The 18017-nt window shown below is 38.7% G+C and overlaps 2 protein-coding genes across 9 annotated transcripts in view; one reads left to right on the top strand and one right to left on the bottom strand.

The window, feature by feature from the left end:
• On the bottom strand, window positions 1-6930 carry Dcps (Decapping enzyme, scavenger). 5 transcript variants are annotated; one of them, XR_013084666.1, is made up of 7 exons: window positions 6906-6930; window positions 4723-5094; window positions 4508-4653; window positions 1949-2285; window positions 1425-1624; window positions 1173-1302; window positions 1-985 (listed from the first exon to the last, which is right to left on the bottom strand). XR_013084666.1 is itself a non-coding variant. In XM_076806922.1 (6 exons), exons 1-5 carry the CDS (start codon window positions 6913-6915, stop codon window positions 1440-1442), a joined length of 1050 nt encoding a protein of 349 aa, XP_076663037.1. In that variant the 5' UTR covers window positions 6916-6930; the 3' UTR covers window positions 1050-1302; window positions 1425-1439. The 5 variants fall into 5 exon arrangements, 4 of the variants coding, with proteins under 4 accessions (XP_076663037.1, XP_076663028.1, XP_076663050.1 ...); XM_076806922.1 differs by lacking the exon at window positions 1-985 and having other exon boundaries at window positions 1050-1302; XM_076806913.1 differs by lacking the exons at window positions 1-985; window positions 1173-1302 and having other exon boundaries at window positions 1311-1624.
• The window catches only part of Ugp (UDP-glucose pyrophosphorylase), a 16698-nt gene continuing 4229 nt past the window's right edge, over window positions 5549-18017 (top strand). Inside the window, exon 1 of one of the 4 annotated variants that reach the window (XM_076806840.1) lies at window positions 5549-5693. In XM_076806840.1, the coding sequence (XP_076662955.1) occupies window positions 5670-5693 (24 nt within the window). In that variant the 5' untranslated portion in view covers window positions 5549-5669. The other 3 variants (XM_076806802.1, XM_076806831.1, XM_076806820.1) reach the window with 3 other exon arrangements.

The raw sequence follows: 18017 nt of genomic DNA on the forward strand, positions 1-18017 counted from the left end.
GTCCATACTGGTTCGTACCACGAGTCTATATAGCTGGGCCTCGCGCGTATATGCGTACACACACACTCTTGCAGTTGCCCCAAACCCACACAAGGATTAACAAGGTATCAATTCCGCACTCGGCCGTTGCCCGGGTCCCAGAACTTAATGAGGTATTTGCACCCTAAAGGGCAAGCCTGGACTACACCGTTGATTGGTAAGAAGTCGGCAGACAGTAGTGGAAACAGATCGGTCGAAAATCGGTAGGCGCGTAGGGTTACTCTTAGGATGAACGGAGTGTACCTATAAATGAGCTTTTGAATTCACGAGAACTGAACCGGAACAGATGACGTAATTATGAGGTACTAAATAGTACTATCAGAAATGTTTTTCAAATTTTAGTCGGAGAAATTGAATTAGAAATTGAAAAAGAAATAGTCGAAAGAAAGCGTGCCTGAGTTAGACAATGAATTTGTGGAAGAGATTCAAGCTGTCTTGGGAGCTTCAAGCTGTCTTCTCAAAGAACTAGAATTAGAAAATCCACAGAAGTACAGAATATTTCAACACACTCAGAATGTCGGAAAAGTCTTTTGATTTATTGTTCACTTTCCGCGTTCCACAATGCTTTGTGTTTCAAATATTCAGAAATAAAGCGAATCGTAATATCCTTGCTTCAACGCGAAGATATTTTAGCTACTAATGAACTCGAGCAAAAATGCATCCGCACAGGTTAGTTGAATAGTGGTGGGGGAACCCTACTCGACCAAAAAATGCAATGAAATCTACTTGACTAAATTGTTTTACTAAACTACTCGACTAAACTTAGTCACACACGGTAAGTTATTAAATTACTCGTCGTGTCGGAACCAGCCTTTAGCGCGAGAAAGAGCGAAGGCATTAAGAAAAGGAGCGCCGAGGCAGCCATGCGGCATGGTGGGATTTATCCCTTATTACTCGCACTGACCGGCCAATATATCTGACCTCCGCCATAGTAGTTCCTTACTTTCTGCAATAATACATTTAATTTGTTAAAATCTTTGTCTTTTTCTGAATTAATAATACTGCTACAGTTACAAATTTGATAAATGCATATTATTTTCCATTAACTTATGTATAAATAATAAAAGTAAATGGTATATAAAGTGTGATTTCTTTCATTCATTATTATGCATCATACAAAGCTACTGACGTACATCACTGCTATTCGCGAATGGGACTCCTTATACTTCTCTGTTCCCTTCCACACATTGCATGTTGTTGGTGTCAGGTTGTTACATGAAGTGGGTGCAGATGCCACAACTCCGGAACGTAGGTTGGACAGGACTAACACATATATTAAAAAACATATTACTATTGTAATGTTCTGTGTTACAATGATAAGTTAGGAAACTATAATAATTTAAAGCTATAACTAATATATGAAACATATATTTTTCTATGCATACTCTTTTCTAATTGTACTATTCGCTAGGTTCTGTAGATTCAGATTTGACATCAGTCAAAATTCCTTCTTTCTGAAATTGGATGCACAGAGGATCACCTGCTGCAACCACATATGAAAGTACAGCTTTTGTATAATAATCGGACATTAACTCGACATTCCTTATAACCGTAGACAAAAGGTGTGCCTTTTCTACAAATATACCTGTAAAAAATGGTCATTCGAAGTATGAGTACATGTATGACAATATAAAAAACTATATTACGCTACAGTTTGTAATGTCTTATTTTCCACTTCATTGTTCCAATTTATAGTTAACGAAAAATTAAAAAATTTGCCTTCTTGAATATGTGAATAATATTAAAAGTGAGAAAAGATCCTACTTATAAAATAAATAAGACTCTAAAAACTTTTCTTACTATTTAAAAACAAACTTTTCTTACTATTTAAAAACAAACTTTTCATTGTACTATATAGTTCTAACAATATTCAATGTGATACATGCAATTAATTAGATTTCAAGTTTACCTGGAGTTTCAAACATGAGATATGCAAAATGTACATGAAGATGATAATACGAAGGTTGATAATGTAAATATATTCTAAGTTGAGAAGGAGGTATATTAAATTTTTTAAGGATCTCCCTCGTTCCGGCATCCCTTATATTTTTTAACAGTGGAAGATGGGATGCATTTAATTCTCTCATTGACCGAATTTTTTTAACAGAAAGGGCTATTAACTTTAACGTGTCTGGTTGGCCATCCCATTTTAAATCATTCACCAGCACAAATCCAGTGTCGTTATTTGTATCCTCATAAACAATCTTATCCTGTTCTGCCTTGTGCTCCAAAATATTATATACCCACTGTAAAAAAAATGGTTGATACAGAGTACTGGAAAAATGTTAATAAATTTGAGAGAGTGGTAAAGGGGATCACAGTAAGCATTTTAATTATAGTAGTGCCTCGCTTCGTGCCACTGAATCGGATTCGTAGCATGATATTACCACTTTGATGGACGCTGTCACGTATGCGTGATTTCGCGAACCCATCGGGTAACAGCAGGTGTCACGTTCACGTGATTTATGCGAGATATACCGGCGACAAGTGACAGTCAACGAGCAAAATGTGCGGCGAACAAAGTGTTAAAATTGGCTACGAATCGGTTGAACTTCTGTATTCTACAAATTCATTTTTACTTTTCACATCGTTAAAGTAATCTTAATGTTTTTGTATTTCGACTTGTTTTTAATGTCACAGAGCGAACCTGATTTAGTGACAGGAAGCAAAACATTACTGTAATTCTGCACTTCTGACCAATATTTCTCTATCTCCAAATGCTTGTTTCGATCCCCTCTACCACTTTTGAAATTTATCAAAACCGTGTATAATACACAAACAGTACAGACTAGTGTGAATAATATGAAATGTAAACAGTCATCATTAGATAACAAATAACGAGGACACTATTAAGAGGTCATTATAGTAATCACGCCGCAAAATTCGGCAACATTCAGGCTTTTTTCTCAGTAAATACAATGAATAACAATGTCAAACTTTTTTTTCATTTATTAAGCTACTTGTAATGTACACGGAACAATTTTTTAAATACACTTTTAATTGTGTTTTTTCAATGTTATCAGGAGTTAAAAATCGCGCCTTTGCAAAGACGGCAGGAGTGATTGCAGCTCACAGATTCATCTGAAACAAAAAAAACCAAGCTGATTCTTAATCATTATGAGTACCGCTATCGCAGGTGCCAGAATTAGCCACGTAAGTAAAAATTTAACAAAATTGCGCGCATTCAAATTTCAAGTTTCGAAATTTTCCATTTTTATTTGAAGTTTGAATGCGCGCAATTTTATTAAATTTTTCTCTCATGGTTAATTCTGGCACCTGCGATAGCGGTACTCATAATGATTAAGAATCAGCTTGGTTGTTTTGTTTCAGATGAGTCTGTGAGCTGAAATCACTCCCGCCGTCTTTTCAAAGGCGCGATTTTTAACTCCTGATAACATTGAAAAAACACAATTAAAAGAGTATTTAAACAATTGTTCCGTATACATTATAAGTAGCTTAATAAATGAAAAAAAAGTTTGACATTGTTATTCATTGTATTTACTGAGAAAAAAGCCTGAATGTTGCCGCATTTTGCGGCGTGATTACCAGAATGACCCCTTAATCCGTAGTTTTGCTAGGGTAACATAATAGTTGCTGTAAAGTTTCCATTGGCACCTGTTGCTTTCTGTAATGTGTTCAACAGTCAATGAAACGATGTTGCCACATATATCTTTCTTTGACAAGCCTACTTTGAGCACTTCCTCTAACATGCAGCTTTAAAAGGCTACGACTCTAAAAGAAGCCATTCGTGGACCTATGTATTGCACAACATTTTATTATCGATATGCTTTGCGAGCCACCACGTGTTTCAAAGCTATTTTGAAGACAATTCAACAAACAGTCAAAGAGAATAGAGAACATTTTGTTTTCAGAGGCTTTGCAGCTGTCCCAAAAATAGAATGGCGCTGTGATACGAAACATACAGCGTCATGGGTCGATATCAGACAATGACTAGCAATTTGAAATAGTGCTGCTAAAGAATAAGAATTTTATTCCTACAGAAGGAAGGCTAGAACACTTTTTTGTTAAACTATAAGTAGCTACGCATCATGACCTACTAGCTAAAGCCGGGAATCCATCGGGTAGCTAAGCTAAGCTATCCTATGCGATGCTATGTTTTAACGTAGCTTTTGGTGGAAATGGTTCCATACGAATGTATTGAAGCTAATTTTTTTAAAACGTAGCATGGCATAGCATAGCATCGCAAAGCATAGCTTAGCTTCCCGGTGGACTCCCAGCTTAACTTTGGAATACAAATGTATAGGTACCTCTCGCAAAATCTACCTCGCTAATGACTTGAATCTATCAGTTTAATAAAGTATGCTGTGAAAATTTATCCAAACAATTTAGAAACAAACACTTGCCGGCATCTATTATTTCTCATATCACTCGTTACGATTCGTTGTTTATTTAACCTAAAAGAAAATAGAATTTTTTTAAATAATTTATTTATATATATTATACATACCTCTAAAGAAAAGCTACTCGATTCTATATGTGGAAGAGTAATTTTTTGATAAAGTTCGTATGTTTCATCTACCATATAAAGTTCTTTTCTTATAAACTTTTCCACATGTTTCGATGTTGCTGGATGTATTATCATGGCATTTATACCTTAAACGATATAAGAATTCTTAGTAACTAACGAAGAAGTGGGTATTGTTTCAATTTATTGCAACATACCATTGTAGTCTTTGGTCGGAAAACATTCGTAATTTCCGTAAATATTATTACTATATAGTTTTCGTAAGATAGTATCTTTATTAAAAATGTCTCTTTTTAGAGACTCTTCATCAGTCGCAAAAGTCTGCTTTTCTAACAAAATAACGGTCGGACCTTTGTACTCTTTAAATGCACCTTCAACGCATACTTGCTTTCTTAAGCAATTGTTCTGTAACACCCTTTTAATTTCAAAAGATGACAAAGAGATTTCATTTTCGTGTATATCGCTAGCATTTTCAGATGAACTTTTTGTTTCTATTTTAATCTTCTTCGTTGGAGAACATTCAATCTCGTCGTTGTTTAAAGGTATTCCCGCCATCTTTAATGATGTACCTTTGAAACGACAATTTTCACGATGAATTCATAAATATCTAGTTAGCGTGGAATCAAATTACGAATAATGCAAAAGGTTTTCTTTCTTTTCCTTTGTTCTAATACAACGTAAATGACATAACTGTTTATTAAATCTATTATTATTACTTCACAAGTGATAATATTTACGTATCTACTATTATTTACATATAACTTAGGTTATATACAAAAAAAACCGGCGAATGTAGTATATAGTTTTCTTTATGTTAGAATGAGTATTTGAATAAATATATGTTTACCAATATTTACGTGCAATCATACTTTATTTAATTGTATAAAATTCAGATAAGGATGTATTTGCCGAATAAGTACATACATAGATACGCACCCGTATACAAATGTCCAATATCTACAGGATCCACAGATTGAGTCAACTGTGGTCAACTGCCACTGCTACATATAGATATATGTATATAAAATTCAAACACGGTGGGTTGGATGCAAAGTGAAGGCTATCATTTGCTAACCTTTGCGAGAATCCAAAAGACGTACTACATTAGAAAGCTACTACTACGTGGGATAAGAGGCTAATAACAATGCTCCAAGTAGATGACAGAAAGGTAACACCATCAATTCACTTTGTACCATTCACTTGTCCCCATTTTACCAATAAAAGATTAGCAGAATTTGAATGTTTGTAGTTTCCCACTTTTCTCATTAAACTCTTGCCGTTATTTTATGTTAGTTTGTGATATCGTATTTTCTAACGTGTATGAAATATTGTTAAATATAACGCAGTGTATAATGCATTCTTCGTTTCACCTTCTCCCGACGATTTTTGTACGCTTGTTTTTCCTATATTTTGAGGTTATGCGTTCGTTTATGAACAATGCATAAGTACAGTACAGTGAATATTTTTTCTTATTCGATACGACTGTCACTTCCATCACTTTGTTCTTCAAATGAGCTTTTTCGAGCTTTTCCTTCCTACGAGGTTGCGTACCGTAGAATATAAATAGTTATGTAAATACTGAACATACCACGTAACAATCGTAAATAGATCTACGAATTATCGACATTGCGTATCTTATGTATGTACATAATATGTATATCTACATACAATATCCTAAGAATAGAAGGTTATCTGCAATCAACACGGTGTACTGTCACAAATTCTAAACCTAAACTTAAATGTCGTAAGCAAAATTGGTCTATAAACTTTCGATTTTTTTTGCGCGTTACTAATTTATTTATTTTTGGGATTTTAATATTTACATTTTATATGTTAGATAATATGCGCTTATTTATAACGTTGTTACATATTAAATATTATTTCAAAGGATTTATTTCACGCTTTATTTCTTCTTACTAACTGTGTTCAATGTTGCTATCGCTGGTGTTACGTAGAAAATATATTACTTTATAACAATACTTTAAGTGTTTATTTTCGCATAGCATGACGGTATTCTTCGCCCGGCGCATATCGCTTTTCTTAGGAATAAATGGTACGATAGAAAAGTAGCATTTGTTTTAAGTGTTAATTATTGTGTATATAGATTCCAATATTCGAATGACGATAAAACTCCCGAAAACATATTTCGCTACTTCGTAAGATTTACGAAGAAATTATAATATCGATCAATAACAACGAAATAAAAAGGCAATTATAACTTTTAACATTTTATGAGCGGTCGCGAGTACGAAGTGATATTTATCGTGTTTTCATTGAAATAAGCATGATACCGTTTGAAGGAGGAAGGAAAAGTAAGGCAAAATGATAATTTCTCACATGCGGGATAAGAAATTATAGTAAAATGAGATACAAGGGTTACCTCTCTTCATTTTGGGTCCTCGCTTATCTTCACGTGTTCCACAGGGGCCTGAAATTAAAATTTGCTCTATATTTGAGTTTGATTTATATAACAAGTGAATTTGTTGGGGTAAAGAGTTGATTACGTATTATCTTTATAGGTCCTCTGATACAGAAAATCTAACTCCGAGAACGCGACAGAATAGTAATATTTCTCCACATCATAGATCGCTTATTACGCAAGATTGCGTGGGATACCTAGATAAACAGATTGCGGTTACACTCTTATTTGACTCTTGAAGATTCGAGGCTAACTTTTACGAAAACAAATGTGCCGATATACATATTCCGGCCACTATAAGAAATTCTTTCACCAAAGAAATTCTTTCGGAAAAAATTAATACTTTTCTATGTAAGAAACATTATAATTGGCGAGGTGTGTACATCAAATTTATTAACAAAGCTCTCACTGTCTGTCTCGCGCGCACGAGCCCAGCCCCCCCCCCTCCGTCTTTGCCTTGAAGAATTTATACAGGGTATTCCGACAGGTTGGTGCCAAATTGATACAGCATATTCAGGAGGTTAAATCGTTGAAATAAAATCATATCAAACCGTGTCAAAAATGATTTACATAGACCCACAAAACGGAGAAGCATTGTACACCTTTGCTCAATGGGTAACGAATCCTTTGCTTTCTTATAACTCCTTAATAATACAATTTTCGGACATGAGTTCACACAATGATTTTTCAACTATTTGACCTTGTGAATACGCTGTATTAATTTGGCACCAACCTGTCGGAATACCCTGTATATGTTGCATATATTATGCACTGTTAATATCGTATAGTTCAGGTAACCTTGATTAGGAAAATATGTATTAGAATCAACATTTAAATGTTTTCCTTGAAGCTAGAAATACATTGAACAAATCATGCTGTTTGTCACATACATGAACCCCGTCGGGGAACGTACCATTAAAATTCGAAATACCGATAACCTTCTGATTCTATTATAGAGGTTAGGTCTCGTTGGGAAGATTGTAGTAACATATGTACATATATTTCGTTTTCACTGTGGAAAACGATAACAGTAATTAGTTTGGCATTTCTGAAAGAAAACGTTAATCGGTTTTATATTGAGTTTTCACCCACTAAATTATTTTTTGCAAACACAGGGCCACCGGTGAATTGTTCCGGACAATCATAAATGCACAATAAAAGAGGCGTCTGACTTAGGCTATTGATCACGATGTATACAGGGTGTACAATAATTTGTGGGCATAACTTCAGTGGTGAATTCAGCGCAAAAAAATAATAAAAAGAGATCATATAAACGTTCGCCCTATCTGATGTTGTTTCCGAGTTATAGTTGTTTTTGTATTGTATCAGTTGTTCCCCCGCCATTATCGAAATTGCTCGAAGTGACCACCTTCGGCTCGAATACAATCCTCTAAGTAGTAAATGTCTTATCATTGAACTTCTAACTCGTTCAAAATTCCCAGGTGTTATTCGAATTCGCTGGCAACCCTCTTTGATACGCTGCCGGAGTATTTCATCGTTATTTACTGCTGCGATGTAAACTAAAGACAGGAACGCCTGTAACATAGAAATAAGGTCAGATAGCTCTGGGTTAGGTTACGCCTCTTTGTACCGGCCTCGACTTCCCCTGCCGCTGTCGCAACTAATCGACTACTTAGGTTACGATTAGATGAATTATTCAATCAAAACACCCGTACGTTTACCTCGAGATAATTTTATTACGAATATTCCCTGAAATAAAAATTGACTGCGTCGTTAACTCGCCCAGCTTGAAAAATCTTCACGGTTTGAACCAGCGCGGTAGGCTCTTCTGTGTGTGTGGGTCCGGGTCTACGCGTGCCACCTGCGTGTGCGTGCGGGTGTACGCTGCCGCGCGCTCAGCTGACTCGGGTTTAAATCGAGCGTCCCGGAACTTCGATCGCTAATATTCAACTGTTAATATCTCGTTAACATCTTAATGAATCCCAAAACGGTAAAGGACTTTTCGATGTCTTTTTGCAACAGGATATCATATGTTCCGGGAAATCCCGCAATTTTGGGACACCCCATATATTACTAATACGTCTTGTGCACACCATGCGGGGATTCCTCATCGAGTTGCTACTCCCTACTACGTCACTGAGTGCCTACTTCCAATAGCTGTTCCCCGTCTACTACTCCTTACTACGTCATATGAGGCTTTACTTCTGGCTGCCCTGTACAGGGATTGCCGAGATGCTGTCGCCAGGCGGAATGAGGTCCGATTGGTATCATCCCGTGCCGTTCTCTCCGAGGAGGCAATTTTACTAACCGTACTGGGGTGCCCAAGCGTACCTAACTCAATGCGAGGACGGTTTTCACGTGATAGGCGGATGAAAAATAGAAACAATTATCTGACATGTCTAATTAGTCGTCAACTACTGAAAATTCAAATTTGTTATACTTTCCATTATATTTTCTTGAATGTATCAGCAATGGATTGTCGAGATTTTTCATACTAACGTCTGTCTAAACACGACATCATTTAACTTTATTTAATTACTTAATTCAAATAATTTCTGAATTCCATAGACCAGTTGTAAAGTCAAGTGTAGATTTATTTTCATAACGAGTATCTCAATACTTCATTGGGAGTAAAAGATTTCACAAAGACCTAATAGAAAATGTAGGAATTGAAACTTTCGTTACTAGAGCATTCATTAGAGGCTGAATTGTTGCGCTAGCGAAGCGTCGTTGAATCGGCGAAGTTGTACATATACAAAGCGAACCCGGAGCTTGGTTTGCATTCAAAGTAACCTGGCACGATGTTGAGGTGTATTCCCAGCGAAACTTTCGCGCCCTATTCGCCGAAACCCCCCGCCGTGGGATCGCACCTTTACACGATGAACAGGACGCGAATTTCAACTCCAGCTGGCGGTTATTAAGGGGGGGCGCCACTTTGAAAAAGCAATTTTCTCGATTTTCTTTTTTGCGCATTTTTATAATGTTTGGGGTCCCAAAAATATACCTACTTGCACAGTTTCAAAGTGTATACAATACTGTATGATGATGTCTAAGATGGTGAAATCTCAGGGCAAAATGTACAATATACTATTTGGGAGAAGTCGAAAATTTGCAAACCGAGTACACACAGGGTGTCCCAGATTTGAGGGACAATCCGCAACATGCATTATCCTAACGCAAGGAGATATCGAAAAGTCCATTACCGTTTTGGGATCCGAGGCTTTGTTTTCGAGATATTAACAGTTAAATATTAGTGGCGGAACGTCGGGGGCGCCAGGTTCAAAGCCTAAACAGTTGACGCGGAACAGTGACCCCTAGCACGCACACACAGAAGGTACGCGTAATACGTTAGTGGCGCTATCCCATTTTTACGGTTTGAACTAGAGCGGTTGGATTCTACTGTGTTTGTGGATCTGCATCGCTCTGTATCTACGCGTGCCTCCTGCGTGTTCGTGCTAGGGGTCACTGCTCCGCGCTCAGGTCTTTCGGCTTAAGGCCGTCGCTCACTAGGTCGAAGTGCAGCAAAGAGAACCAGCGGCGACGACCCTCGTTGCAGAACAGCAGCGAGGAACAATTCGCTTCGGCCTTTAAACTCCGCGCCTGGAAGTTTCGCCGCCTAATATCTGATTGTTAATATTGCGAGTTTTCGATGTCTTCTTGCATCTCCACCAGGGGCAGGTGGTTCTTCTAACCCCTGTACAGGCGGTTGCGTTCCCGGTGTACCTGACTCGCATGGGGACTGGCATGCGATTTTATGCAAGGCCGTCCCCGGCCACCAGAGCGTCCCTGGTGGTCCCGGGTGAGTGCATGCACCCCAAACAGAGCAGAAGATAGCCAGGGGGGTTAGTCTGGTTGCGAATGTATTATATTCTTCGTGACCTGGTATCCTGCTCAGAGAGAAAAATTCCTACAGTGGATGCCGTGGAGTCAAGCGTGGTCCTTCTCTGCTTTTTCCGGCCCGGCGGGGTCGCTAGTTATGTACAGCTAATACCACCTTGCAAGCCAAATGCTCGTATAGGCGAAAGCCTGAGCGCGCCCCTTTTGGGCCCAGCCGGCTATACTAGATGTCTTCTTGCATCTACGGGTAGGTTTCCCCGGTTGCGAACGTATATAATTCGTGACCGTCAGGCTCCGAAGCGCCGAGCTCACGGACACGCTGCTCCGGCGTAGTATGCGCGAGGTGGGGGAAATTCTCGAGGGAACCCGTCCCCGATCTGGCATCACAGCTGTGCGGATCGTCCCGAGGCTCGGGTCCCTGGCCCTCGGGACAGGTTGGAAAATTTCGGGTGGCGTCGCGATACTTTCGTAAGTTTCCGGCCCGTCCCGAGCCCGAAAAGTCGGCTACCCGCACCATAGACATATATAGACGGAGCCGAAGCTGGGACTGTCGGCGAGGGGAACGGTAGGCTTGGAGGGGAAAAGGCAGAGGTCAGATACAGGCACCTCGGGTTAGCTTCGGAAACATTCGGCATGCATAACCACTGCGTTACCCGATTTGCCTGTATCGCTCCCCTTACCGCGAATCTTACACCCTCCCTCAGTTTACGCTCTGTCTATATATGACCCGCACACCAGTGGTTGCAGGCAAGAAGATTCAGCCTAGGGCCAGTCGCTGGGTCAAATCGCTGGGTCAAATCGCTGCGACCAATCACGGCAGCCTTAAGCCAGAGCACCCGTGTGGCCGTAGTGGTTGATCGACACGAGGTTTGAGGGGCAGGGTGTGTGGACCCTAAACCTAAAATTGTAGCTTTGGGTATTAGTAAACAACTTTCAGTATTTCTGTTGACTCATTCCGACACAACACACTTCCCAACATGTTCCCGGTATTAGTATTCGTTGAGGACAGCGCAGAGTGGGAGGAGGGCACGTAAAGCATGGTAGCGAACCGATGTGGGTTTGAAGATTTGAACCAGCAACTCTCGGATGCGACCCATCCTATCATACAGGATTATACTATTATTCTACTGATAGTCAATATTCTAGGGGGTGATTCTACAGGCCAAAATAAGACGAATAATATAGAATACAATTTTTTAACGCGTCCAATAGATTTGGGGATGGGGGCGTCACGGGAGGCCGCAGCTACGTGCAAAGAAACTTTGCGCTAAAAAATTAATAATAAATTTTTATTAATATTTCGGAAACTAATAAATACCCGAAGCTACAATTTTAGATTCAACCCTCGTGTCGATTGGCCACTGGGGCCATTCGGAAAAATCAGAGGCGGATTAAGGTCGGTTGAGGCCGCGGGCGCAAAAGAAAATATTGGGCCCCTTACAAAAAGGGGAAAGACAGGAAAAATAAAATCACGTTAAGCATATTTTTAAGCACATAAACAGATTACGTACTCAGAATGTTTTAATTTCAATAAAATTTGAATAAAGTATATGTATAATATAATTAATAATACGATTATAATCACAAAGTTTTTAACTAATAGTTGAACATACAAAATAGTATGGTTAGCAATGGTTACTTAAAAATTGCGCAGCGTTGCACAGTCTTATACTTTTCTCGCTTACAATTTTACCATCCGCTTACAATATGAAATCAAATTTGGTGTCAATAAAAAAAAAAGTGGTAAGTTGGTTTTTGTGGAGCCCCTCAGAAGTCGGGGCCTCGGGCGCGCCCCCGGTACGCCCGCCGTTAAATCCGCCTCTGGGAAGAATATCCTCATTTACCCTACGTCTGCATTTCTGTCAATTAATACTGAGAGAATAGCCTCTTTTTTTGTTAATTTTATTTTCGTATTATTATTATTTTCTTTACTCGAAAACTGCTTTTATCAGCCCAGTTATGTATCATTAGGAATAGACAATAAAATTATTCAGTCAAAAGATAAACAAAAAGCCTACTACGCCCTTTTAAAATTACGAAAAGCATGGAATGACGTACGCAGAACGCCGGCCGTGCCTTGTTGTCAGGCATAATTATTCACCGGTCTCGGACGGTTCACAGAAATATGAGAAGATAACCAGTCGTAGCCTCGATTAGAGCAGCTATATCAGTCGGTATATATGTATACTGCCGAACGATGGTTTAATTTACGATTCCGCTGTACTTTTTCCAGCTGCTACATACACATACGTATGAACATACATACGCTAAGCGCAAAGTGTCAAGTGGTCGAAACACGGAACGAAACAGAGTATTATACTTTGCCTGTCTCGCACAGTTTGTCGCTCGCTTTCAGTCCCTCTGATTCGCTTTCATTTCCTGTCGCTCCTCCCATCGCCAGACAAGAGTGGATCAGGAATGGTGGGGGCAGCGATGAGCTTATGTCATAGAGACCAAGCCGAGCTCATAGGAAGAAGATACTATAGCACTTAAATGTGCGTTAAAATTAAAGTTGTAATTTCAATGAAATTATTAAATCGTTGGTTACCACATCGTTTGGCGTAGTAGATGTGGATCTTAAAGGAACTGAAATAGTCTACTGCTCGTGTAGAAAATATTTCCACTTATGCTTCTGTAATTATTACGTACACGCCTGCATGACGTGTATTTTTCGTACTTGCCCTCTGTAATTTCGAGCATGCAATTTTAAGAGACGACAGCGGACATTAGTCTTCGGTAGCGTCGATTATATTTATCGAACGTCCAGGCGAGAAGTGGAATGGAAGATTAAGGGAAGACCCCCCCCGAACCGATAAAAATTCTTAGGCCGGGTACAGACTTGGGGCACGAACGCGAGCGAGGCAAGCCGAGGCAGAACGAGCATGCGAGTGTTGCGCGTCTGTGGACTTCACGAACGTTCAACACTTGCGTGCCGCGTTCGCGCGCGTTCGTGCCTAAAGTCTGTACCCGGCCTTAAGAAACAATGTCGGTACTGTATGTTTCCGCGATTCATGTCCAGTACGTACATGTATATACATACATACATATATATATGTATAACACTAAGTCTTTTAGGAATCGTCTGATAAACGAAACAGTGGTTGTGAAGTCGCGGAGTCGCTCTGTCGGGCGCATTGATAAAACTCGTGCCCCGAAGGCCACACTGATAATAGAAAATTGGAAAACATCATTTTACGCATCCCATCTAAGGCAGTTCATTCGCTAGAATCGGGCTGATAGCCAGTGTATGTATATACTTCAGCTGAGAGTCACGCTGATTTACGCGACGGCATACACTTCTTAGTCAAGTGTTCACTTACGTGTTCGCGTCGTGCTCCCATTCGAATTGTAATTTCTCGGGCGGACAGGGATGTTAACGATTGCCCGTTCTGTATCGAGTGAAATAACGCTTTTGCATATATTTGCCCTTGTCGCGAAACATTGAGAGAAGTCTCGCGAAGGCACTAGGTATTTATTTGAACGTAAGTGATTCGATTACGTTGTTGTGGGGCAACAAGATAGGAGAATCGGTTGTGCAAGTGATACGCAAGTCTCGCTTCTCCGAGGCAATTTCAGGAACAAAAAGGGGAATCTGTTGATCGGTTTTGAAATCTGTTCCGAGTCCTCTTGGCAGGATAAATAGTATCAGACGAATCTGTAGCTGATTACCAAGGTTAAGGGGCGTTAGGCTGGAACCGATATCTTTCATCTCTTCTTCGCGCAAATAACTAGGAAAAAATTTCGTGGTATCGGCGATGCCTCCGTTTGAAAACTATTAGAGTCACATTACCGCGCGCGCAGTATTAAATTAATGCATGCTAAACAAATCTGATTCGCTTTCGTTACGTGACATTGACGAGAAATTTTTGTCGAAGGATCGACAGTGGGATTGTTTTAAATAATATCAATTGCTACTATTGCTTGGGTATTTATTTAATTGTGAAAGTTGAACAACATTAACTGCTTCCATTAATAAGCTTTTTATATAATTCTAGAGTAATGTAGCTTGTGGTTTTACCACGTTGAGAATCTTTAAAAATTTATAATACATCTATCTAAGCGTATGTCAGTGGGATTGCATCATGAAGATGAGAAGACAAATATAGTTTTGTCACAACAACGTTATCAAACGTACAGAATATGCCTAGTCACAGTTATTATAGACAGGCGATTGTCTACTAATTATTAAGGCTGATTCAAGCACGTCGAGTGAATTAGTCGAGTAGCGAGTAATTTAATAACTTGCCGTGTGTGGACACTAACATTTAGTCGAGCAGTGTAGTAAAACAATGGTAAATTACTAAATTAATTACTGGCCACTCGACTAAATTACTCGACTTGTCTGTGTCAGCCTTTTTATGTAGTTTTCTTGTACGATTGCATTTATTTATTCTTTGCGCATTATAATCTCGACGATATTTTAGGTGGTTACAAACGTCTTGTCTTTTTTAATGGAACGATTTATTACGATGTACATTGTTGAATAGTTCTATTAAAAATAATTCACATTTATCTTAAATACTCTCCCATAGCTTTATAACGTAAACTGGAAATAGTTTTACTATCTTTAAAGCCGTATACATCGAGAATCAGCAGGTGATTCTGCATACAAAAACAAGTCGAAAATGTAGAGTATAATTTTTTTATACGGACTTCTATTGCCGTGGAAGTGGAGTTTGAAAGCTCGTATAATATACGTGCAGTTCACTAATTGTAAAAATTGGTAATTGAATAATGTAATAGCGAATATGGTACAACTGTAAATAAAACGAATTCTTGTCCAGAAATAGGTACAAAATTGTAGCCTAACCGTTTTTTAGACATATCTTTATTTTCAAGAATATCAGTTTTGAAAATGGAACGGACTCGTAGTCTAATGTATAAATACTTGATAAATTTTCAAAATCAATTTTGTTGACAACAAAGCATTGTTCGAACAAAGTTTATTCTACAATTATGATTTATTCTTGTGGAAAGAATTTTTAATTTATTATTGTACTGTAGTTATTATTGCATTCAGATAATTTTTAGTTATGTTTACGCGTACCTACAGATTTTTTTTAACTCAATTTTCCTAAAACGAAGGCTTATATAAAATAATATTATTTTACACTTCTATTTGCTTGTGTGTGCAAAAGTTCCTTTTTCGTGGCTATGCTACTCCTCCATCGTATACAAAACTTTTCACAGGTGGGAGATGTAAATTTTGATACATACCACGCGCATTGAATTATTTTATTAAAAAGATTTATAATCCAACTAGCTTTACTACTCGGCTTCGCCTGAAATTTAGATTTTGATGTTATAAAAAAAAATTATTTTTTGTTGTCAAAATAGTCACATTCATCTGGATTAGCTGGGCATAATGAGCTGGGGCAGATTTCGGGATTTCAGAGTTCACCGTTCAAAAGTTTTTTGGCGACAGACAAACACACAAACACTTTCTGCTTTATATATTAAGATCTGTGTGTCTTTTAAAATGTTAACTTGGAAATTATAAAATAACTTGGAAGTTATAAAATTTTATCAGTCTCACCCCGCGTAGCAACGCAAATGTAAGAAAAGAAAAAAACAAAAACCAGCCCGCCTCCACAGGATACGAACCCCACACCCTCACTCCCAAGTCGGGATACCAGTATCTGCATTATTGCGATAGTATTTGAAACCTAAAGTATTAATAAAGTTACGGTGGACGAGTTCAAAATTTGAATATTTAAAGCGTTTTCATAAAAATTGCTGAGCGTTAGCGCCTACTGTTTTCTAGGATTTGTATATACGCAGCCAGTGCCGCACTCAAAGGGTGTGTGTGGGGGGGGCAAGGGGTCCTGGCACCCCCAAAGAAGCTGCTTTGTAAAAAGGGAAGAAAACTCAATTTTATTCTTTAAATAAATTTATACAATCACCTATTGAATTTTATCGAATTTGCATTAAAAAATATTTTTATCCATTCAACTCGGCTCCATCCAAGGGTAATAAATCCTGAGTGCCCCACTGTACACAGCGTCCTCAACATTTTTAGTCTGATTTCCTTCAAAAGTCGTTCATCTCGATCGTGGTCTTTCCTTGTAAATAAGGTCTCATAATGGTTCTGCATTGATGATGTTACGCTTTGGATGAAGGATGGTGGCTTCAAAGAGGTTTATTCAATCGAAAGACTCTCCAGTCGGATTCCGCAACAAGTTTATTTTGAAATACACTTTTCACAAGTAGGACACTCGCCAGGGTGCTGCCCGCCAGAGGTTCGGCGGGATATTGCGTTGAGGTTTTGTACACTGCCTTGTGGTTAGTTGCAAGGGTTTTTTTGCGTAAAACTAATTTAATGGTATGGTAGTGCGTTGGCGGGTAGCGAATGAAGTCACTTAGGCCTCCAAGCGTTGGAATTTATGGTTGTTTTAGGTGATAAGGTATCGTCAGATATTACACTGAACGGCGGAAGTCCTGTAGGCCTCCGTGTTCCAGAAGTTTAGGGTTGCGTCTGCGGCATTCCAAATCCTGTTTCAGAAATAAAATAATTCTTTATTCTTTATCGTATCGATATGGAAGTGACACCGATGGATTCCTTGTGTTTTTCCAATGAAAACCATACCAAATGTCATGTAAATCGGACTATTTTCAGCGAAGTTAGCTTGAAATTATGCAAATCAATTTTTCATGTGATTTCCTTCGTTATGCTCCGAATTGCGTCGTTCTTGGTGTTAGTTTCATCGGCGAAACATAAGGAATCGATTGGCACCGTTTTCGCAGAGATCTGATGAGAAATGCGGAAACGGGACATTTCGCACTTCTTAATAGGTACTCCAACCCCTTCGAGGGTCTAAATCCATAAATTAGGAGAGGCATCGCGGGGGGTTGACCCCGTCACGGTTGAGCAGGCGGCATCTCTTTGATCAGGCACACCGAGAGAATCATCCTGTAGTAGATCGAGAAAACAAGGATGGCACTAGCCATTTAAGGAGGGAAGAATGTCAACTTGGCATTTTTCATCGGATCTTCACAAAAACTGACACTAATGGATTCCTTGTGTTTCCCCATTAAAAGATACCAGCAAAACCATGTGAATCGAATTATAATTAACGAAATTACATATAATGATAATTTGTAGAATGTAAACCCAACTTCGTTAAAAATAGTCTGATTTACATGAAATGGGTGCGTTTTAATCGCGACAATGTCAGGCATCCATTGCTGTCACCTTCACACCGAAACTATGAAAAATAGAGAATTTGATTTCTTGATTTAATTGCCCGAGCGACCCCAGTCCCAACGCGGCGCCTT

The sequence above is a fragment of the Andrena cerasifolii genome, chromosome 1 (genome assembly GCF_050908995.1).
Source record: "Andrena cerasifolii isolate SP2316 chromosome 1, iyAndCera1_principal, whole genome shotgun sequence".
NCBI classification, from domain to species: Eukaryota; Metazoa; Arthropoda; class Insecta; order Hymenoptera; family Andrenidae; genus Andrena; species Andrena cerasifolii.

Bases quoted from the DNA above. Each gene is read 5' to 3' on its own strand.
- Dcps (XM_076806922.1), bottom strand. The intron at 4,654-4,722 runs GTATGTTGCAAT...ATATCGTTTAAG, and splicing joins TCCGACCAAAGACTACAATG to GTATAAATGCCATGATAATA. The intron at 2,286-4,507 runs GTATGTATAATA...TTTTTTTTACAG, and splicing joins CGAGTAGCTTTTCTTTAGAG to TGGGTATATAATATTTTGGA.